The sequence below is a fragment of the Elgaria multicarinata genome, chromosome 9 (assembly GCF_023053635.1).
Source record: "Elgaria multicarinata webbii isolate HBS135686 ecotype San Diego chromosome 9, rElgMul1.1.pri, whole genome shotgun sequence".
Classification (NCBI taxonomy): domain Eukaryota; kingdom Metazoa; phylum Chordata; class Lepidosauria; order Squamata; family Anguidae; genus Elgaria; species Elgaria multicarinata.
Genome location: NC_086179.1, coordinates 2,130,117 through 2,154,330, shown reverse-complemented (window position 1 = coordinate 2,154,330; position 24,214 = coordinate 2,130,117). Strand labels below are relative to the sequence as shown.

At 44.9% G+C, this 24,214-nt stretch overlaps 1 protein-coding gene across 1 annotated transcript; it reads right to left on the bottom strand.

Annotated features, from left to right (window-relative positions):
- Positions 1-8,700: 8,700 nt before the first annotated feature.
- Positions 8,701-9,651, bottom strand: LOC134403552 (olfactory receptor 5AR1-like). Its single transcript, XM_063133822.1, has one exon. It carries the CDS (start codon positions 9,646-9,648, stop codon positions 8,701-8,703), a length of 948 nt encoding a protein of 315 aa, XP_062989892.1. The 5' UTR covers positions 9,649-9,651.
- Between the last annotated feature and the right edge of the window lie 14,563 nt (positions 9,652-24,214).

Below are 24,214 nucleotides of genomic sequence, written 5' to 3'. Positions count from 1 at the left end.
GTGTCTGCAAGGAAAGAGAGGTGGCATGTGAGGAAAGCCAAAGGCCTTCCGGGGCCTTTTTAGAACTTCTTAACCACGTGCAGAGTGCAAGCACAAGCAATGCAGCAGGTCTGCCTGCCATGAAGCCAGAATCTGTTGGGAATATTGCAGCAGCATCTGCAAGTTACTAGAGGGAGGCAATGTTGCAGTTCGTTGAGTTGTGGGGATTTTTGAATGCAGCTAACCTCTGGATCGCTGTACCCTACAGTGTTGTTTCCCGTGACTTTTCTCCACCCCCACCCCCACCCCCACCACATCTCATTTGTGAGTAAAGCTGTTTTCTTGTCTTCATCGAAGGAGGGTGTGTTCTCCTGTCTTGTGCTGAAATAGTCAGTGCAGACGTGGGACTGGTAAACGCCCATTGTTTTGCCTTTTTGTTTTTTCTTTGTTAACTGCCTAATCGGTGGTATCGTTATTAAAGATTCCCGTCATAAACAAGACATGCAGGCTAAGGGCCAGGCTAGAACTAAAGGCTTTATAGGACCAGGCTGAATGTTGGTACTACCTACCTACAGTAGGCTGGCCGTATGAAAAGAAAGACAGGGCTCCTATATCTTTAACAGTTGCATAGAAAAGATAATTTCAGCAGGTGTCATTTGTATGCATGTTGCACCAGGTGAAATTTCCTCTTCATCACAACAGTTAAAGCTGCAGGAGCTATACTGTGACCAGATTTAAAAGAGGGCAGCTTTAACTGTTGTGATGAAGAGGAAATTTCAACAGGTTCTCCATATATACAAACGACACCTGCTGAAATTCCCTCTTCAATACAATTGTTAAAGATACAGGAGCCCGGTCCTCCTTTTCATAGGGTCACCCTAACCAACAGGGAACAGGCCAGCAGCCCCTTTCTCTGCAGTCTACAGCAGCAGCACAGGGAATAAGAGTCAAACTACAAGTTACATTAAATGTGTCATTGCATTTGCCTTACTGGTTTGAAAAACACACTAAGGAAATGCAGAGGGAGGAATCTGGATCAGAATCATAGTGTGAGGAAAGGCTATTTAAAAGGCTTTCCTCCCATGCTTTCGTGCCCCCACCCAGCCTGCCCCCTGCCCCCGAAGCCTGCAAGTTGCCCTTGGAGTCCTTATAGTCCAGGGCAGGACCTGCACCACTGCTTTAAAACGGTTTACGACAGTAGTGACAACTGTTGTGGCCCAGGACCCACACGCCATAGACAGTTTTCAAAACATTGGTGTAGATCTGGCCTTGCGTTCTGTTCACACAGTGGCCAACCAGCCCTCGTCTATACAACAGTGGGATAGCTCCTCATTAAGTAAAAACCCAATTTTTCATTGATTTGAATGTCGGTAAAGACTAAAGAGTGTCACACTGCAGCAGCAACAGAGATTTATTTCCTGAATTATTATTTTTTATAGTGAGTTATTAATGCACACATGTGCATTATCCCATATATGATGATAAAGAGTAGAGGCCAACAAAGCTATAAATCTTATCTGCGGAACTCCGCAGACTAATATAACACACAAACCAAGCGGGTGCGGGGTTGGGGGATGAGGCTACAGAGGGAAAGGAAGGAGGCAGCAGAACACGTCCCATTGTCCAGCTGCCCGTTTCCCTCTCTTTCTTTTTGTGAACCACCCAGAAAGCTTTGCATATTGGGCGGTACAGAAATGCAATATATAGAGAGGGGGGGGGAAATAAATTTGTTTTAAGAAGCTTTCTCTGAGGAGCTCCGCAGAGAAACTTCAAACTAAAATTGGCATGAACGAAGGAGGCAGTGGATTGGTGCAAAATCGGGAAATGGGCCAATCACGTTATCCTACCCTCAAAGCTCCACCCACATGTCAAAATCTGATATAACTCCCCCAAAGTCACACAGCCATAACGCGGTGCAAACTTGGACCCAATCTAAAAGTCGCGGTAAACCATGAATGCAAATATGCGCATTATTGCAGGTAAAACCCAGGGGTGAGGCGAATGCACGGCTGCGTCATATAACCTAAAACATGAATATGCCCATTTAGGTTGGGGTAAAGAAGCCGTATAGACAAGCCCCCAGTTGCCTGTGAAAAACCCACAAGTAGGACATGAGTAGGACATGAGCACCCTGCCAGGTGTGGTCCCCAGCAGCACATGAAGCAAGAAAAAGTGGAGTATATACCACCTAAAAACTGTCTTGAGACATTCAACTGCGCTTGAAACCACAATACTTTGGGGCTGGGTGGGCGGAGTCCAGCGAGTGAACGGGACGTCATCAACTGCAGAAGTGCTGCCCAGCAAATGAGGGTGGCTTGCCCCCCACCCTCTCCAATGTCCCCCTGCTCGGGGAAGTTTAACGGAAGTGACGGTTAATGTCCAGTCGTTTATTCTACACCTGTCCCCTTGCATTCGCAAGGCCTGTGAATCAACCCTGCTCCCTGCACTTCTGTCATTGTAAGGGTGAAAAATGAGCTACTACCCCAGTACAAAGCTAGTGGTGTAATGGCTAAGGTGTTGGACTATGAGTCGGGAGATCCGGGTTCTAGTCTCCGTTTGGCCATGGAAACCCACTGGGTGACTTTGGGCCAGTCACAGACTCTCAGCCCAGCCTACCTCACAGGGTTATTGTTGTGAAAATAACATGGAGAGGAAGAGGATTATGTATGCTGCCTTGGGTTTCTTGGAGGAAAAAGGCAGGATAAAAATGTTACAACAACAACTGTGGTGAAAGTGTGGCATTGTACAACTGCCTGGTTACAACCCTGTGAAACAGATGTATTGAAGCCATGCGTTATAAATTGGGTACAATGGCAGTGAAAATTCTAACCTCACAACCTGTTATTCTACCATACTTTTCCTGCAGGTGAGAAAACACCTGAGGGGGAAGAGAAGGGGGTTGAGCTCAAATACAGCCTGCACTGTGAGGGAGGGGGGTTAGAATCATAGAATCATAAAACTAGGGTGACTATATTTGGGAAACCAAAAAAGAGGACACCTAGTGTGTGTGGGGGGGAAGCAGCTTTCTGAGTCCTGCAGAAAGTACGTTATTCCCCCGCCACCTTAAAGAACCCGATTGGAGTGGAGAAGGGGAAAGGATTTCATTCTGCACCACCACCATCCACTCCAATTGGGGCCTTTTCTATAATGTCCACGAATGACCCACTTTCCCCTTTAAGACCTCAATTGGAGCTCGGGGTGGGGGAATGATGTGCCTCAAGAAAGCATGTCATTCCTTCCTGCCATGCTAATGGCAGCCTTAAAGAGGAAGGTGTATCATTCCAGGACATTATTGAAAATTATAGAAAATCCCCCCTGACACCATGGAAAGAACAAAAACCAGGACAAATCCGGGAAAATCCTGACAGTTGGTCACCCTAATAAAACAGCAGAGTTGGAAGGGGCCTACAAGGCCATCGAGTCCAACCCCCTGCTCAATGCAGGAATCCACCCTAAAGCATCCCTGAAAGATGGTTGTCCAGCTGCCTCTTGAAGGCCTCTAGTGTGGTAAAGCCCACAACCTCCCTAGGTAACTGAATCCATTGTTGTACTGCTCTAACAGTCAGGACGTTTTTCCTGGTGTCCAGCTGGAATCTGGCTTCCTTTAACTTGAGCCTGTTATTCCGTGTCCTGCACTCTGGGAGGATCGAGAAGAGATCCTGGCCCTCCTCTGTGTGACAACCTTTTCAGTATTTGAAGAGTGCTATCATGTCTCCCCTCCATCTTCTCTTCTTCAGGCTAAACATGCCCAGTTCTTTCAGTCTCTCGTCATAGGGCTTTGTTTCCAGACCCCTGATCATCCTGGTTGCCCTCCTCTGAACACGCTCCAGCTTGTCTGTGTCCTTCTTGAATTGTGGAGCCCAGAACTGGACGCAATACTCTAGATGAGGCCTAACCAGGGCCGAATAGAGAGGAACCAGTAGCTCACGTGATTTGGAAGCTATACTTCTATTAATGCAGCCCAAAATAGCATTTGCCTTTCTTGCAGCCATATTGCACTGTTGGCTCTTATTCAGCTTGTGATCTACAACAATTCCAAGATCCTTCTCATTTGTAGTATTGCTGAGCCAAGTATCCCCCATCTTGTAACTGTGCATTTGGTTTCTATTTCCTAGATGTAGAACTTGGCATTTATCCCTTTTAAATTTCATTCTGTTGTTTTCAGCCCAGCACTCCAGCCTACCAAGATCACTTGAAGTGATCTTTTAAATCTGGTCACCCTAGTACAGTTCCTGCACTTTAACTGTTGTGATGAAGAGAGAATTTCACCAGGCTCCCCATATATACAAACAACACCTGCTGAAATTCCCTTTTCTGTGCAACCGTTAAAGATACAGGAGCCCTGCCCTCCCTTTCATAGGGTCACTGTAATTTTGGTTGTCTTCCCCACCCACCTCTTTGCAGCTCTATATTATCCTTTTTAAAGTGTGGTGACCAGACGTCTACACAGTATTTCAAGTGTGGTTGCACAATAAATTTGTATTTAGGGCAGTAGTATATTTGTCTTGAATAAGAATGCAGAGGATTGCTTAGTAAGCTTCTCTTCAGATTCGATATCTTGCTTCTTGCTTCCTTAAACACCTTGGTCAACTCTTGGTCCTACTCTCTCTTTAGCTATTTTCCTCCTCCTGATGAGAGCGATTGACAGATAAAAGCTTCACTGGGAAGCAGGCACCACTGAGCTGGGCTCCCTCTCCTACTGACCTCCCCACTTCAGTTTCAAGCATACATGGGTAGACCTCTCCTTGCAATGTCCTCCATCAAAGAATCAAAAGAAGATTCTAGTCCTTTCAACTGTGGCACACAACAAACCACGAAGCTACTCACCTTCCCTTGCTATGCTGGACACCGATGGCTGGCTGAGTTCATGGCTGGATTTCTTCTCTTCACATCAGGAAAAGGGGACCTTGAACTCTGCCTCAATCTGGAAAGGAAAGTTATGCAGCCCCCCCAAACACCCCAAAAGTTTGGGTCCGGAATGCAAGCAGACGGGGAGTCCGTTCAGGGGCTGAAGCCTGTAGGGTGGCGAATCCATCTAGCCTCCAAATGTGACACCATGAGAAGGGCTGGAGGATCTCAGTCTCACGGCAAGACTTGTGGCCACCATGAGCAAGTCTCTCGGTTACCTGTGTTGGGTGTGGCAGATGGTGCTTGGAGAGGAGAAAATATAACTTAGCAAGTGGGTCTTGGAGATTATCCTGCTCTGGAAACCCACAGGGTGGTGAGATAGGGAGGTGGATTCTCTGAGGGGGAGAAGAGCTCCCAGGTGAGCCCTTCCCAGTAGGTGTGATGGAACCAAACGCAATGGATGCTGTCCCTCAATTAGGGTGGAGCCTTAATTGCTGGTGGAGGCAGAACAGCCGACCCACAGCTATTTCCCCCAGGTCTGAGGCATAATCAGGTACGGACAGAGAGTTGGGATTGGCTGTCACAGAGCTGTTAAGTTGGATTTTGGAAAATGCCTCTTAAAGTATTTTAGGCATGAGATTGAAGGACCCTTTGGGTGCTTCCAGATGAAACTTTTAGAGCAACATCACCCTGATGACGGCTTCTCCCACTTGTCACCCTCTTCAATTTCCTCACCACTACTCCCGTCTATTTCCTTACTGCTAGGAGCCCTCTGTCAGGAAGACTTTCCTTCCTTCCTTCCTTCCTTCCTTCCTTCCTTCCTTCCTTCCTTCCTCTGGAGGCCACTCCTGTGTGAATGTAATTTAACCACATGAGAGGGCAAGAAATAGTCATTTTAAATGAAATGTGTATAATCTCACCAGGCATCATGGTTTTCCGCAGCAGGATTAAAGAGGGGAATAGTGTTCCGGTTAGGAAATTCTGACTTGCACCTAAATGAGTTTGGCTAGTAGGAACTAGGATTTTGTGGTCCACCTTAGGAGATCCTGAAGCACAGCTTCAGTTACTTGAAGGATTGTCTCCTCCCATAGACACCTGCCCAGATTCTAAGATCACCTTCAGTGGTCCTTCTCAGATGTGAGGTGGGTGGCTGCTTTGAAGAGGGCCTTTTCTCTTGTGCCACCTTGGTGGTGGAATGATTTTCCCAGTGAGGTTCGCATGGTGTCTATATTTATTATTTATTACATTTATATACTGCCCCTAAGCCGAAGCTCTCTGGGTGGTTTACAAAACCTGAAAACAATGAACATTAAAAACAGATATACACAATTTAAAAACCACCAAAAGTATAAACAACAACAACACCGCCTTTTCGGTGGTGGCCCCCAGACTATGGAAGGATCTCCCTGACGAGGCTCGCCTGGCACCAACACTGCTATCTTTCCGGCGCCAGGTTAAGACTTTCCTCTTTGCCCAGGCATATGGCGGCACATCTTAATCACCCACATGTTTAGTTTTTTTTAACTGTTTTTAATGCTTTCTGTGTGTATGTTCTGTGTTTTAGAATTTTAAATTTTATATACTTGTTTTTATCTTAATTTTAGAATTTCTGTAAACCGCCCAGAGAGCCCTGGCTATGGGAGCGGTATATAAGGGCAATAAATAAATAAATACATTAAATAAAATATGAGTCAGCGTTTCTCTTGGCTCTTCGCTCTCAGTCCTTTTGCCAGTTCCGACCCAACTTCTACATGCAAATCTCATCTATCGAAAGGAGCTGGGGGATGGAAAAGTAGGGGCTGGAAGGGACGCAAAGCTCAGTCCATTCTGAACTCTCCACGGGCCATCTGGGAAAGGATCCCATCTACCCGCTGGGCATAAGCCCAGTCTTCTTGGGGCTGGCACAATTTCCTAATCTCTGTCGTCCACCTTTAGAGGCACCAGCTGCAAGAAGCGACGGCTGAGACACACCGTTCTGAACAGGGCTCAGGCTCCTTGAGGCATTCTGGGACAAGCGGGTACCAGCGGGTTTCCCTGGTACTTGCTGGCATAGGAGACATCGCTTGGGTTTCTCTCGGTTCCTGATCACACAGGCAGGATCTACACTACTGCTTTAAAGTGCTTTATAACAGTTATAAAGCGCTTTAACTGCTTTAAAGCGCTATAAAACTGTTATAAAGTGCTTTAAAGCAGTAGTGTAGATCCGGTCCCTGCAGATGTAGTTGTCCGACAGGCCCTTCGGGACAGGGATGTTGAGTGGGGGCAGGTGAAAAGGGACGAGGGCTTTTCCGTCCTGGATGGGAAATTGTGGACCCCTCTGGGCTCCACAATTCAAGAAGGACACAGACAAGCTGGAGCGTGTTCAGAGGAGGGCAACCAGGATGATCAGGGGTCTGGAAATAAAGCCCTATGAAGAGAGACTGAAAGAACTGGGCATGTCTAGGGTGACCATATGACCGGATTTGTCCGGGTTTTGGATGGCAAATCCGGGAGGGGAAGGGAAATCCGGATTTTTTTCCAAAGAGCAGCTCTAATGGGAATTAACAAAAATGCTTATAACGCCGTCATTTTTTAAGATAAAGGCGTAGCTCTTAGGAAGGGCTTCAGTCATACCAAATTTGAAACAGATCCGTTCATCCATTGATTTTTTAGGAATTTTTTTAAAATTGAGGTTTTAAAATTATTATTTTTTAAATAGTTATTTTTAAAGATAAAGAGCTGAAAGTTGGTACCATGATAGCTTTTAGGTAGAGCTTTAGCCATACCAAATTTGAAACAGATCTGGGGCCAGTAGCAAACCCTGTTAACAACAACAGCAGCTTGCAATGAGTGAAGATACAGTCAGAAAAGATATTTGAGGGAAGGGGAGAATGTAACACACAGAGCTTCAAAGTTCAGCAAAACCTACAAAAGTAGATGTGAGTGAAGTTAATTTCAGATATGTTGAATCTCTCATTTGTTCTTTATTTCAGTGATTTTAACATTGAGATGTTATGTAGAACAGATTTGTCTTAAATGTGTGCTGTAAAATCAGACATGTGACCAAGGCTATGTTCGGGTGGGCACACCCCCTTGGTACTGGACACGCCCCCTTGGGTGTGATGAAGAGGAAATTTCACCAGGTTCCCCATATATCCAAATGACACCTGCTGAAATTCCCTTTTCAATACAACTGTTAAAGATACAGGTGCCCTGTCCTCCTTTTCATAGGGTCACCCTAATTATTTATTCATTCATTTATTTATTTTATTACATTTTTATACTGCCCAATAGCTGAAGCTCTCTGGGCGGTTCACAAAAATACATATTCAGTTTTATGTATTTTATATTTACTGTTGTTCCCTGCCTCGATCAAAATGAAGAGGCGGGTAAGAAATTATTGTTGTTGTTGTTGAATAGCTCAGCTGTAAACCGACCTACAAGAAGTGAGCCTCTCTAGGGTCTTGGAAGATTCACTCAATAGCTCCTATAAAATGAAATGCACCCTACATCTCTGTGGCTTTTTAAAGGCAAGGATGGGGTTTCAGAGCAGAGGAGTTGCCTCGCCATCGAGCGTCTACCTCTTCCACTCCAGCGGTTCTCAACCTGTGGGTCGGGACCCCTTTGGGGGTCGAATGACCCTTTCACAGGGGTCGCCTAAGACCTCGGAAAACATATTTCCAATGGTCTTAGGAAACTGTATTGACTGAACTATGTCATGTATCATCGTTTGTATTATTAAAGCTATTGTTATGTATTATTTTCATTAGCAAACCATCCCATGACAATGGATCGTGTAGAGAAGAACGAAAATAATTTTATGGTTGGGGGTCACCACAACATGAGGAACTGTATTAAAGGGTCGCGGCATTAGAAAGGTTGAGAACCACTGCACTAGGCGGAAGTATATCCTTTCTTCTGACGTCCCAGGACCTTCTGCAGGGCTTCCTTCACCTCCTTGTTTCGGAGGCTGTAGATCAGGGGGTTCAGCATGGGGGTGATGATACAATACAGCGTGGAGATTAGAGTGTCGATCCCCAAGGAGTAGCCAGCACTGGGGCGGTTGTAGTTCACGTTTGCCATCCCAAAGTAAATGGTGACAACGATCATGTGAGAAGCACAGGTGGAGAAGGCCTTGCGCCTACCAGTATTTGAGCGGATCCGCAGGATGGCAGACAGGATGTAGACGTAGGACAGGATGATGAACAAGAAAGGGCTCAAACCCATGAAGATGCTGGCCAGATGGAGCGTGATCTCGTTGATGTAGGTGTCACTGCAGGCAATTTTCAGGAGCGGTGGAACGTCACAGAAGATGTGGTCAATCTGATTGGCCCCACAGAAGGACAGATTTGTGGCCAGAGTGGTGTGAATGGCTGAGTCGAGGAAGCCCCAAATCCAAGAGGCGATGGCCAGAGGAATACGTATCTGATTGCCCATCAGATTACTGTAATGCAGCGGTTGGCAAATGGCAGCGTAGCGGTCGTAGGCCATGACAGCCAGCAGTGCACACTCTGACCCCGCAAATGTCATCAGGAAGAACATCTGGGCCATGCACTGGTTATACGCAATGGTGTGACTCTGGCGCAAGAAGTTCACCAGGATCTTGGGGACAGTGACAGATGAGTAGCAAACATCCAAGCAGGATAAGTGGCTGAGGAAAAAGTACATGGGGCTGTGAAGGCGGGAGTCCAGCTGGATCAGGGTGACTATTGTGGTGTTCCCAATTACGGTAACCAAGTAGATGGTTAGGAACACCAAGAAGAGGTAGAAGTGGCCATGTGGGACACCTGAGAAGCCCAGGAAGACAAACTCTGGCACTTGTGTCCAATTGCTGACATCCATGGGGCCCACAAAGCTGATCTGTGGAGGAAATAGCAAAATGAAATAGAAACATTGGAAGAAGACTGAGGTTTCTCACATACAAAGAGGTGGGGACTGAGCACCTCTTTTACACATGCTCTTACCTCCATTTCACCTGGCACTCTCAACTTCCTCTGTGGCTTCAGGGCTGGAACAGAGAGAGGGGGGATATTTGGTGCCCCATCCAAACCCTCTCTTGGATATCTTAAAGAATGGATGTGAATTATGATCAGGCTCTGGGTATTCACTGTATTTTGCAATAGAAAAGGGATACACATTCTGGTCTGTCTTGGTAGGTGGCTTTTAGATTGGGGTGGGGTGTCTGTTTATTTAGCCTCCCTTGTAAAGCTTGATACTGTGGCTCTGTCTGAAGGTATTTATTATTTATTTTATTTATTAATTACATTTCTATACCGCTCAATAGCCGGAGCTCTCTCAGCGGTTCACAAAAATTAAAAACATGCTGCCGTAAGGAGGATAAATACCAATTCTTTATGCGTAAGGGAGGGGTTTAGAGCGTTGGGCAGGGACAGCAGGGACAGGCTTGGTTTAGAAATTGCCGAACACTGGAAGGATCCGAAGGGCCCTACACTCACTGGATGGAAAGGGAAAGTGTGGGATATAGCCTGCTCTGAAAAATTAACCTACCACCGCAGAGTCTCGTTGGGCCAACTTAGCTATGACCCATTCAATGAAATATGGTCTCCTTTCCTCGATTACATCAATGGTACAGATGTGGCATCCAACTCTGGTTTAACAAATCTTCCTCTGACCACAGTAAACTGAAGGAAACAAGCTCGGTTCGGCATCTACAGAAATCGTGTTTGTTGTTTATTAGAAACGCTGTCTGACTTGTATGTTTTTATATATATATTTAACTTTTTTAAAACTGCTTTGTTAAATAGAGTTTAATAAATAAAAAATTATATATATAAAAAATTAAAAACATTCAAAGTATAAAACAACTATAAAACCATAATATAAAATACAATATAAAAACTCAACCAGATAAAAACAGCAGCAATGCAAAATTACAAATTTAAAACACCAAGTTTTCAGGAATTTTATCAAGAATTATATAACGAAAAAGATACTCAGAGGAAGAAGATGGAAGTCTATATGGAAAAATATATAAAGAAGGGATTGGAAATAGAACATAAAGAATTAATGGAAAGAACTATATCTCAAAGAGAAATAGAAGAGGTTATAGAGGAGTTGAAAGTGGGTAAATCACCTGGGGTAGATGGTTTAGGACCGGAGTATTACAAAGTATTTAAATCGTTATTAGTGCCAAAATTATTGAAACTATATAATGCCATATTGGAAGGATAGAGGACTCCAGACTCATGGGAGCATGCGTTAATAATTTTAATTCCAAAGTCAGATAAGGATTTGACTCTCCCTGATTCATATAGACTGATCTCGTTAATAAATCAAGATGCTAAAAAAATTTCAACTATTTTGGCAAAATTATTAAATAAATTTATAGCTAATTATATAGGGGAAGACCAATGTGGATTTGTAGCAGGCAGACAAATGCATAATTTAGTGGGAAGAATTTTAAATGTTAATACAGGGGATAAAAAAGTAAAAGATCAAAGCGGGAATCTTAGCGCTGGATATTTTTAAGGCTTTTGATTGTGTGAGTTGGCAAGCATTAAAGATGGTTTTAAATAAAATGGGATTTGGAAATAAATTTAAAGCCATAATAGAACAGTTGTACTCTCAAAATACAGCCGTAGTGGTAGTAAATGATGGAGTTACAGATAAGATACAACTAGCCAGAGGGACAGACAAGGATGTCCACTCTCGCCTGTCCTGTTTGTAATGGTTATGGAATTATTGGCAAATGCCATAAGAGATGATGGGGAGATAGAAGGGATAGGTAGTATTAAAAAAATAAAATTGAATATGTTTGCGGATGATACATTGTTAACTATTAAAAACCCAATAGGAAAGATGGAAAGAATTAAACAGCAGTTGAAAGAATTTGAAGAAATTACTGGGTTAAGAATAAATTGGTCAAAATCAGAGTTGATGTTATTTAACTATACCAAAAAGGAGGAGAAGGAATGGGAAGGAAAAGAGACAGAAATGAGGATTAAAGAACAGATTAGATATTTGGGAATTAGAATCACTAAAAATTTAGAGAATTTAGAAAAAGAGAATTTAAACGGCTTGAAAAAAGAGATTTTAGTAAAATTGGAAAAATATAAAAGATTGAACCTATCATGGTTTGGAAGAATAGCATTAATAAAGATGAAGATTTTAGCAAAGATTGATTTTATTTTTAGGATGCTACCAATACAAATTTCAGATTTAGAGTTAAAAAGTTGGCAGAATATTATAAATAATTATTGTAATGTGGATAAGAAAGCGAGGATAAATAAGAGTAAATGGTATTTAAGCCAAAAAAAGGGAGGATTGGGACTCCCAAACATCAACCTATATTATGTAGCAAATAGGTTAAGACACATTGTAGAAGCAATTTTAGGAGTAGGAGACTGTGGGCCTTCCTAGACGAGGCCTTAGCGCGCATTCTGTCCCGGCTTCCCTGCTGTGCGTCCAGATGACGCACAGGGGAATCCGCAGACAGGCCGCGCTGAGGCCTGGTCTTACCCGCCATAAGCGAAGTCGCTTATGGCGCGCCTTTTCCCCAGCTCCGGCCTCAGGCCGGAGCTGGGGAAAGTGTGGAGAGTTCCGCGGCTTTTCGCGGCTCCTCGCTTACTCGCGAGGAGCCGCGAAAAGCCACGGACCTGGCACGATGCGCTGTGCCCATCGTGCCAGGAGGTGGGTGATCCGGGGGGGGGGGAAGATGGCAGAGGGCGACGAAGGAGATGTTGGGGGGGCGGAGGGCGACGAAGGAGATGGTGGGGGGGGCGGAGGGCGACGAAGGAGATGGTGGGGGGGCGGAGGGCGACGAAGGAGATGGTGGGGGGGGCGGAGGGCGACGAAGGAGATGGTGGGGGGGCGGAGGGCGACGAAGGAGATGGTGGGGGGGGGCGGAGGGCGACGAAGGAGATGGTGGGGGGGGGCGGAGGGCGACGAAGGAGACGGCGAGGTGATGGCAGAGGGCGACGAAGGAGACGGCGAGGTGATGGCAGAGGGCGACGAAGGAGATGTTGGGGGGGCGGAGGGCGACGAAGGAGATGGTGGGGGGGCGGAGGGCGACGAAGGAGATGGTGGGGGGGCGGAGGGCGACGAAGGAGATGGTGGGGGGGCGGAGGGCGACGAAGGAGATGGTGGGGGGGGCGGAGGGCGACGAAGGAGATGGTGGGGGGGGCGGAGGGCGACGAAGGAGACGGCGAGGGGGGCGGATGGGGGGGATTAAATTAAAAAAAAACCCTTACCTTCTCCGGCGGCTTCGGGCCCCACATGGCCCCTTTAAAAAAAAAAAAACATGGCCGACGCTGCAGGGCTTCCGTCGTCCCTGCGGGTCGGCCGTCTAGGAGGCTGGGCGGCGCGCGTTAAACTTAGCACGCCGTCGCCCCGCCTCCCTGCCGGCTTATCCCGGCAGGTCTAGCAAGGCCCTTAGATTGGATGGAGGATAAAACCACAAGTAATATAGAATTAAATTTGGATAATGTATTTTTTAAGGAAGGAGGTAGAAAATGGGCTGAAAATATAGGTAATCCGCTTTTAAAGTTCGATTGGGAATTCTGGAATTAATATAAAAAGGAGCTGCTTTCGAGCAGCTCCCCTTTAACACTGGTAATAATGTTAAAGAATTTCCCTGAGGATTTAAAGAGTAGATTAAGGTTTTAATAGAGAAAAATAAAATAAAATTAAGAGAATGGTTAAGAGGGATGAATACAAGAGAAGAGATGGAAGAGGTTTTAAAAGATAAAAAATTAACTTGGTTAAATTATTGGCAATTGGAACAATGGACTAAAATTTGGGTAAGAGAAAATGGAGATTGTAGAGAGATGTCGAAGTTTGAGGAACTAATTGTTAAAAAAGAAATTGATAAGGGAGAAAATACAGTAACAAAAGGCTTAATGAGTAAAATATATAGTATATTACTTGAGAAAGGGTTGATGGATAGTGTAGGAAAATTGGTTTGGGAGACAGATTTGAAGGTACAGCAGAGCTGGGAAGGACTATGGAGACAAAGAGTGTTGAGAAATATGTCAGTGAGAATAAAAGAGAATTATTATAAAATTATATGGAGGTGGTACCTAACCCCGGTTAGATTAAACAAGATAAATAACCAGCATTCAGCAAATTGTTGGAGAGGCTGTGGGGGGAAAGGAACGTATTTACATATGTGGTGGGAATGTAAATATGTGCAAAAGTTGTGGAAGATGGTGTTTTCTGAGATTGAAGAAATTGTTGGAATGAAGATAGAAAAAACACCAAGAGTTGCATTACTCTCACTACATGAAGATTTAAAATGCAGTAAAGAAATTAAGGAATTGATAACGAATTTGCTGACTGCAGCAAGGTTGATTGTAGCTAGGAACTGGAAGATTCAAGGTGATTATTATATTGAAGAGTGGTATAAAGAAGTATGGGAGATTGCTATTAATGATAAATGAACATGTAACATAAAAGTGAGAAGAGGTATAGCAAAAACGAATGATTTCGAGGAAATTTGGAAGCAGTTCCTAATATTTGTGTTTTCTAAGGGAAGTGGGAAACCACCAGCAGAAGAGGTGTTAAGATTTTGGAAACAGGAATGATCCCGAAGGGAAGGGGGAGCACTTGTTACTATGTTGAATTATGTTGGATTATGTTATGATAAAGCATTATATGTTAACAATTGTATATTCAAGCAATTTATTAAGTATTAGTATGTTAATTGTTATGTTGGTTTGTATTATATGTAGTAATAATAATAAAAAAAGAACTATATATTTTATGTCTCCTCTCATTGAATGTACAGTTACAAAATCTGGTGATGGACACTTACTTAGATGGCTATAAAATGGGATTAGGCCAAGCCCTCACAAAGTGGAACTCTATCACTGTCTATTAGATATGGCAAGAATACTAACTATAATAGGTAATATCTACCTGAAACTGCTGGAAGGAATTACCACCACTATACACCACTCTCCTTTGCATCTGGTTCCATGGACATTCTGAACTGTTGTCTGGAGGGGGTAATGGGCAGAGTGAGGGCTAATAAATTGAGGCTTGATCCAGACAAAACACAGGTGCACCTGGTCAGGAAAGGGGCCAACTCTGGAGTTGACATCCAGCCTGTTTTGGATGGGGATATCACTCTTCTTGTACTACCAAGTTCATAGTTTGGGAATGCTCTTTGACTTGGCTTTACATCTGGATATTCAGATGGTGGCTGTGGTCCCATGCTCTAACAGTCAGGAAAAACTTCCTGACTGTTAGAGCAGTATGATAATGGAACCAGTTACCTAGGGAGGTTGTGGACTCTCCCACACTAGAGGCCTTCAAGAGGCAGCTGGACAAGCATCTGTCAGGGAGGCTTTGAGGTGGATTCCTGCATTGAGCAGGGGGTTGGACTCGATGGCCTTGTAGGCGCCTTCCAACTCTGCTATTCTATGATTCTATGCCTTTGGTGCCTATTCCTAAGAAGGTCTGACATGAACATGGTGACAGATAGTATTAGATTACTGTACTATGCTGTACATGGGGTTACCTTTGAAGAGCATTCAGAAACTAAATTTGGTTCAGAATGCTGCAACAAGAATGCTTGTGGGGACTCACCCGTGGGAACACATTCCATTTATTTCTTGGCACAATGCAAAGTGTTGGCAATTACCTTTTAAAACTTTAAAACCCTGATATCTAAGGAGACTTCTTCTCCCGTTACCACCTGCCTATGTCATGGATTGGGGCCATTTCTGAATAGGGATTTATCAACAGCTTGAATAACTGCACTCTTAAAAATTGAAGGGGAAAACCCTCTTTAATCTGAGATTAGCCTGTGTCTGAATTAACCGTCTTTATACAAAGGTAGTTATATTTTCCCTTCATTTAAGCTCTTCATTTTGTATGAAAAGAGAGTGAAATATCTTAATAAAAGGCATTATGGTAGGGTGACCATATGGAAAGGAGGATAGGGCTCCTGTATCTTGCGTGGAAACAGTTGCATAGAAAAGGGAATTTCAGCAGGTGTCATTTGTTAGGGTGACCATATTTTGGAAACCAAAAAGGAGGACAACATGGTCGCCCCCAAGGGGGCGTGTCCAGTACCAAGGGGTTGTGCCCACCCAAACATAGCCTTGGTCACATGTCTGATTTTACAGCACACATTTAATAGGGTGACCATATTTGGGAAACCAAAAAAGAGGACTCCTAGTGTGTGTGGGGGGAAGCAGCTTTCTGAGTCCTGCAGAAAGTACGTTATTCCCCCGCCACCTTAAAGAACCCGATTGGAGTGGAGGAGGGGAAAGGATTTCATTCTGCACCACCACCATCCACTCCAATGGGGGCCTTTTCTATAATGTCCACGAATGACCCACTTTCCCCTTTAAGACCACAATTGGAGCTTGGGGTGGGGGAATGATGTGCCTCAAGAAAGCATGTCACTCCCTCCTGCCATGCTAATGGTAGCCTTAAAGGGGAAGGTATGTCATTCCAGGACATTATTGAAAATTATAGAAAATCCCCCCTGACACCATGGAAAGAGCAAAAACCAGGACAAATCCGGGGAAATCCTGACAGTTGGTCACCCTACATTTGTATATATGGAGAACCAGGTGAAATTCCCTCTTCGTCACAACAGTTAAAGCTGCAGGAACTATACTAGAGTGACCAGATAGAAAAGAGGGCAGGGCACCTGCAGCTTTAACTGCTGTGATGAAGAGGGAATTTTTGTAAACCGCCCAGAGAGCTTTGGCTATGGGGCAGTATATAAACGTAATAAATAAATAAATAAATAAATTTCACCAGGTTCCCCATATATACAAATGACACCTGCAGTAAGTCCCTTGTCAATACAACTGTTAAAGATACAGGAGCCCTGTCCTCCTTTTCATAGAGTCACCCTACACTATAGATAGTAAAACATTTTTAAAAAGTGGACCAAACAGTACAACCTCAAATGTCCTTCATTACGCTCCACTGGCTCAAAACGGGGTGGGGGTGGGCAGTTTGTTCCCAAGGTCAGGCAGGCAGGTTTTTTAAAAGGTGGATTTTCCATCTCATCCTTTTCTTCAACCTTTTTTCTGGTCTTCCCAAAATGTTAGCTTGACCTTCAGTCTCCAGGCTTCTCTCTCCACCCTGGAGAGAATGTTAATGCTATGACTAGCTGTCTCCTTCCCCAATAACTGTTGGAGAGGCCCTTCTCTGTGTCCCATCTGTGCCTGAGCTGCATCTGTGGCTGGGACAGGAGAGAGAGACTTTTGGGGGGGCACTCCTTGCCCTGGGAGATCCATTTGCCCCCCTCCCTCACACTATGTTTCACTACATGGTTAAAAATCTATTTATTCTGGCACATGTTTGCCTTGCCGGGTTGAAGTTCTTAGGTTGGTGAACTGTCATTTTAGTAGTTATTCATCTGCAGCCTCTGCCCATACATTATTTATTTATATTGTTTTCGTTTATGTTTTGCTATTATTATTATTATTATTATTATTATTATTATTATTATTATTATTATTATTATTTCTGTGAGCTGCCCTGGGCAATGCAGAATAAACGGGAAGCTGTGGGATAGCATTTAAACATAAATATGTAAATGCACAAACTGTTCAGAGGAGGGCAACCAGGATGATCAGGGGTCTGGAAACAAAGCCCTATGAGGAGAGACTGAAAGAACTGGGCGTGTGTAGCCTGGAGAAGAGGAGATGGAGGGGAGACATGATAGCACTCTTTAAATACTTAAAAGGTTGTCACACAGAGGAGGGCCAGGATCTCTTCTTGATCCTCTCAGAGTGCAGGACACGGAATAACGGGCTCAAGTTAAAGGAAGCTACATTCTGGCTGGACATCAGGAAAAACTTCCTGACTGTTAGAGCAGTACGACAATGAAATCAGTGACCTAGGGAGGTTGTGGGCTCTCCCACACTAGAGTCCTTCAAGGGGCAGCTGGACAACCAACTGTCAGGGATGCTTTAGGGTGGATTCCTGCATTGAGCAGGGGGTTGGACTCAATGGCCTTGTAGGCGCCTTCCAACTCTGCGATTCTATGATTCTGTGAAATACAAAAGTACGCTTCAGTTCAAACTTGAATGTTAACAGTTCTTGGCACTTGGGTAAGAGCATCGCCTTGAAAAGTGGGACCTCCACACGCAGCAGACACCGAGTTCCTCTAAACGAACTGCTGGCGTACAAAATGAGGAGGACTGTTGCTTTGCTTGGGGGCTTCCTTGAGGGATCTCGTGAGCTATTGCAGGAAGCAGGTTGCTGAATTAGATGGACTCACCTGGGTCTGATTTAACAGGGCTCTTCTGACAGTCTTCATTACCTGTGCTGTTGTGTTTGCCAGAGGCACTAAGTACACTGGAAAGAAGTTCCTAAGGTAGGCACTCCATCGATCCGTCTAAGTAGACAATCCTTCTCATGATCTGTCTGTCTCTCTCTGTGTGTGGTGTGGGGGGGTGCGGGGTGCGGGGGCTGTATAGCAAAGTGGCACAACAGATGAGAACTGGGTTTCTGCCTTCCTGAGCCGGGACCGTTGCCCCCCTAACCTTCACCCCTGCCCTATAATGCACACCCTGATGACCCCCCTTTCCTTCCCTGGTCTTACCTGTTTGGGAACCAGATCCTACGCTGCTCGCTGCATTGTGAAGCTGACAATGACAGGGGCGAAGGTATTTAATGCTCTGTGTGGCCCAAAGGGACTCTGCCACATTGCCAACGTTGAGTTGAGAAATCTATGGAAAGGATTCAGCCCAACGGAGCCAGGATGAGATTTTCTCAGAGACTCCGCCATTGGCCTTGCCCCCGCCCTCCTCCACCCCCCCACCCCGGTTTCATCAGAATAAGGCCAAGCACACGGCCCTCTTCCTGCCATCCCTATTGCTGACTCTGCTCTCCCAAATGTCCCCACATCTGACCCAAGTGAGCATAGAGCAAATTTTGCAGGAGTAGGGGGAGGGAGAAATATTTTCCATGGGAATAGTCAATTTCCAGTGTGCAATTGTGACATTTTATAAAAAATATTTCTCTTTTGGCCTATATAAAGCTTGTGCGGCTACAGGACCTCTTCTCCAGGCATGTTTAGCCTGGGGAAGAGAAGATTGAGGGGAGACATGAGAGCACTCTTCAAAGACTTAAAAGGTTGTCACACAGAGGAGGGCCAGGATCTCTTCTCCATCCTCCCAGAGTGCAGGACACGGAATAACGGGCTCAATTACAGGAAGCCAGGTTCCGGCTGGACATCAGGAAAAACTTCCTGACTGTTAGAGCAGTACGACAATGAAATCAGTTACCTAGGCAGGTTGTGGGCTCTCCCACCCTAGAGGCCTTCAAGAGGCAGCTGGACAACCATCTGTCAGGGATGCTTTAGGGTGGATTCCTGCATTGAGCAGGGGTTGGACTCGATGGCCTTGTAGGCCCCTTCCAACTCTGCTATTCTATGATTCTATGATTCTATGGGGATTGGCACCTGTTGCTGTTGTTGTTTTATAAAAGGATGTGTTTGTCCATGTCCCATCTGGAAAAAAATGGTTTCATGTATATAGAAAAGTTTCAGAAAAAGGTGGCCAAAATGCTGAAACCTTCCCCAACCTGGTGCCCTCTAGATGTGTTGTATTATAAAGCCCATCATCCCCAGCCACCATTTGTTGTGGAAAGGATTAGAACACCTTTCCTGCAAGGAAAGGCTAAATATTTAGGGATTTTAAAAGATGACTAATGGGGACCTGAGGGAGGTTTATCAAATGATGCATGGTGTGGAGAAAGAAGATAAGAGAGATTCTCCCTATGCACGCACACGCATGCACTCACACACCACCATATAATCACTGAAATTGATTGACAAGGACAGGAGAATCACCACACACAAAAAGGAGGGATATAAATATCATCATCATCATCATCATCATCATCATCATCATCATCATCATCATCTGATCAAGATTTGAGATTTTGTTCCTTAAAGTGTTTTCTCAAAGTCTAGATTTTAAATTTCACTTTCAAAAATTCACCAAAAATTCAACTTTGTGCAAAATTTTGTTGTGATTCTAACCTTGACATTTAGCTTCATCACACCAGGGTTATATTGTGCAATCACTGTGAATTGCATGCAAAGGACTCCGAAGTTTTCCATCTTATAACCTGCTTTGACTGTGAAGTTCTCCCAGGCATCCTGCTTTAATTGTGCTATAAAGCCAAAAGACCCGACCTATTTTGCTACAAGTTTTGGAGCGAATCATTTGTTGTTCTCCGAGTGGCCACTGGGGGCACAGGAGCAGAATTTGATATGTTTAAAGAAAAATTAAACAAATGCTTACATCTGCCTAAATTTTAACGATGAAGACATCAAAATTGGCACAGTAATAGATATTAAGGTGAGCTTTAAGCATACCATATTTAAATTGGATTGGGTCATCTGTTGATTTTTTATGATTTTTTACATTTCCCCCCTTAAACCTTTTTCCTGGTATGCAAAGGATCTTAGGAGCGCTGCCGCCTGGGGAGTGATTTAGCTAGCAACAACAACAACGACAGCAGTTTTATGCTGTAGGGGATAATTCGAGGGAAACGGGTACGTGGGATGAAGCCTATTGAGAAGTTAGAGGTTCCAAAGGGATATGGCTTCCCTGGGCATCCCTTCAGAACACTAAGATAGGAGAGGGCTGTCTGGTTTCAACCTCTGTCACCCTTCCCACACCAGGTGTTTGGGAAGCCATGCTTGCTGGGGGTGATGGAAGTTGTAGTCCAACACATCTGGAGGATAACCAGCTTGAAAAACGTTAACCTATGTCAGCTTCTCCCATCTGAAATGTGTTTCTTAAAGGTCTATGATGCCAATTGTGGATAATTAAATGGGGGAAAGATTCATGGGATCAATAGAACTGCCTTATCAGTAAGCAAAGACATAAAACTCTCATTTGGGAAGGGCTGGAGCTCAGTGGTATAGCTGCTACTTTGCATACAGAATATGTTTATCTGTTTATTTCTTCAATATACTCTTCAAATACTTAAAAGGTTGTCACACAGAGGAGGGCCAGGATCTATTCTTGATCCTCCCAGAGTGCAGGACACAGAATAATGGGCTCTAGTTAAAGGAAGCCAGATTCCAGCTGGACATCAGGAAAAACTTCCTGACTGTTAGAGCAGTACAACCATGGAACCAGTTACCTAGGGAGGTTGTGGGCTCTCCCACACTAGAGGCCTTCAAGAGGCAGCTGGACAGCCATCTGTCAGGGATGCTTTAGGGTGGATTCCTGCATTGCGCAGGGGGTTGGACTCGATGTCTTTGTAGGCCCCTTCCAACTCTGCTATTCTAGCCGCCGTGGCCACTTGAGCCTCCAGCGACAGAGATGGGTCTAAGAGTACCCCCAAACTACAAACTTGATCTTTCAGAGGGAGTGCCACCCCATCCAGAACAGGCAATGAGCCTATCTCCTGGACTCGGGAACCACTCACCCACAGGGCTTCCATCTTGCCAGTATTCAGTTTCAGTATACTGGCCCTCATCCAGCCCATTACTGAGTCTAGGCAGCATCCCTTGTATGGTGAGAATGTCACCAGCTTCCCTGGATGTCTGATAGGGCGCAAATGCACGGGAAGGTTATTTAAGAGAGAGCTTGTATGATCTTAAATTCTGCAAGGCAGGCGCCCTTCTTAAACATCAGCAGTGACTCTCAGAACTCAGGAAGAACATTGGATGGTGTGGAAAGACGCTCCAGTAAATGAGAGGGTCTGCTCACCACTTGCCAGGTTCATAGAATCACAGACTACCAGAGTTGGAAGGGGCCCACAAGGCCATCCAGTCCAACCCCCTGCTCAACGCAGGAATCCACCCTAAAGCAAACCTGACAGGTGGCTGTCCAGCTGCCTCTTGAAGGCCTCTAGTGTATCTAGGTTGATACAAATGTCCGTGGTTAAATACACCCTATGGTAAGTTACCACTTGGTAAAAGGATGGCTCTATTCACCAAATGAACAGATTAGGGTGCGTTGTTTGAACAGTTCATAAGACAAGTTCAGCACCTGTGTATCAACTCTAGGATTTCATTGCAAACCCAACAAACAACTTCTTTAACAGGCTTATTCTGTTCTTCGTCAGTCCCTGAGATGGAGAAGCGATGTCATTAATTAACTGGTTACTCTAAATAACACTTAATAGCTGAAGTTTGAGCGGGAAGTTTTCCAGCTCCGTGTCTCCACTTGGGACCCACGCTCCGTGGTTGGAAACTGTCTCCATGGACCAGGTCGCTGGGGTGGGGGCAGAGGCCGCTAATGGCGAAGGGTTGGCTTCAGCTGGGATTTCATTAGCAAGCATGTTTTTCTAGCTCTACCAAATGAGGGGCGGTGGGAGTCATTAAAAGTTTGCTTGTCAGAGACAGGCACCGTCGCTGTGCCGCTCCTGTTCATAATCACGTTCTTATGAGAAATGCAGTGAATTTCATCATCTTGATCTTGTTATTGCATGAAATTGTGCTATTGTCCTATCCTTAGAATCATAGAATCATCGAATAGCAGAGTTGGAAGGGGCCTACAAGGCCACCGAGTCCAACACCCTGCTCAATGCAGGGATCCACCCTAAAGCATCCCTGACAGATGGTTGTCCAGCTGCATCTTGAAGGCCTCTAGGGTGGGAGAGCCCACAACCTCCCTAGGTAACTGATTTCATTGTCGTACTGCTCTAACAGTCAGGACGTTTTTCCTGATGTCCAGCTGGAATCTGGATTCCTTTAACTTGAACCCGTTATTCCGTGTCCTGCACTCTGGGAGGACCAAGAAAAGATCCTGGCCCTCCTCTGGGTGACAACCTTTCAAGTATTTGAAGAGTGCTCTCATGTCTCTCCTCAGCCTTCTCTTCTCCAGGCTAAACATGCCCAGTTCTTTCAGTCTCTCTTCATAGGGCTTTGTTTCCAGACCCTGATCATCCTGGTTGCCCTCCTCTGAACACGCTCCTGCTTGTCTGCGTCCTCCTTGAATGGTGGAGCACTGAACTGGACGCAGTACTCTAGATGAGGCCTAACCAGGGCCGAAAAGAGAGGAACCAGTACCTCACGTGATTTGGAAGCTATACTTCTATTAATGCAGCCCAAAATAGCATTTGCCTTTCTTGCAGCCATATCGCACTGTTGGCTCATATTCAGCTTGTGATCTATCATCCCACAGGACAGCCGGGGAAATAACTGAAGTCTTCCGCAATGGATGGAGAGTCATCGTCCAATCAGCAAGTCTACCCATTGAGAAACACCAACAGAATCGACCTGACGTACAAGATTTCTACGGGCCAGCTGCACTTGTGTGTTAGGCCCTGCAAATCTTTCATGTTTGCATTGTCTTACCCCTGCCGCCCAGTTAGGAAATTCTATAATCAAATGCCTCCAAGAAATCAAAATAGGGCGAAAGCCTCAACCGTCATGAGAGAACCCCCACCTATTCCATTGGGTCAGATTAGGATAGACCAGGTCTACACAATCCTTTTGGGTTGGTGGGCACATCTGGAATTTTGATAGCAGTAGTTGGGCAGTTTCACAAAATGGCTGCCATGGTGAGATACAGTGACCCTATGAAAAGGAGGACAGGGCTCCTGTATCTTTAACAGTTGTATTGAAAAGGGAATTTCTGCAGGTACATTTGTATATATGGGGAACCTGGGGAAATTTATTTATTTATTTATTTACTATCCCAAAGCTGAAGGTCTCTGGGCAGTTTACAAAAATTCCCTCTTCATCACAACAGTTAAAGTTGCAGGTGCCCTGCCCTCTTTTCTGTCTGGTCACTCTAATATAGCTCCTGCAGCTTTAACTGTTGTGATGAAGAGGGAATTTCACCGGGTTCCCCATATATGCAAATGACACCGGCTGAAATTCCCTTTTCTATGCAACTGTTAAAGATACAGGAGCCCGGTCCTCCTTTCCTTTATGGTCACCCCAGGTGAGAGGATTGCCCAAATGCTGCAATGGTGGGTGTGGACATTCACAAAACACCCATTTCGCAGGAGGAAACTTGCAAGGTTATAAGAAAAGTAACTTGGCCAAGAACCTAAGTACAAGGCAGAAATGGGGTCTGAGCCCCCACCCCACCCTCCCACCCCAAATGTACTATGAACCCACCGGTTACTGTTCCAACAGCCATCTCACAGAAGGCCAACTGATGAGGCTCAGGGACAAGTAAGTTGCTCAGGAAACAGAGAATATTCTTGGAAATAAAAAGGGCATAAAGCTGGAGGGGTGGTCTTCACTTTGCAGCGTGCCTGCCTACATTTATAGTTTTTTTAAAAAAAAAATACAACAACAACCCCCCCCCCCCCCAAAGAATCATGAGCAACGTTAAGGCTGGTGGGTACCAAGGGAAGTGTCCATTGTATATTGATGCTGAAGGCGATGGCGTTATGATGATGGATTCTAGCCCACGAAAGCTGATGACATCATAAATTTGTCTTGATGTAATACGAGACTCATCTGTACATGCCTAGATGTAGGGAATGAGAAGCC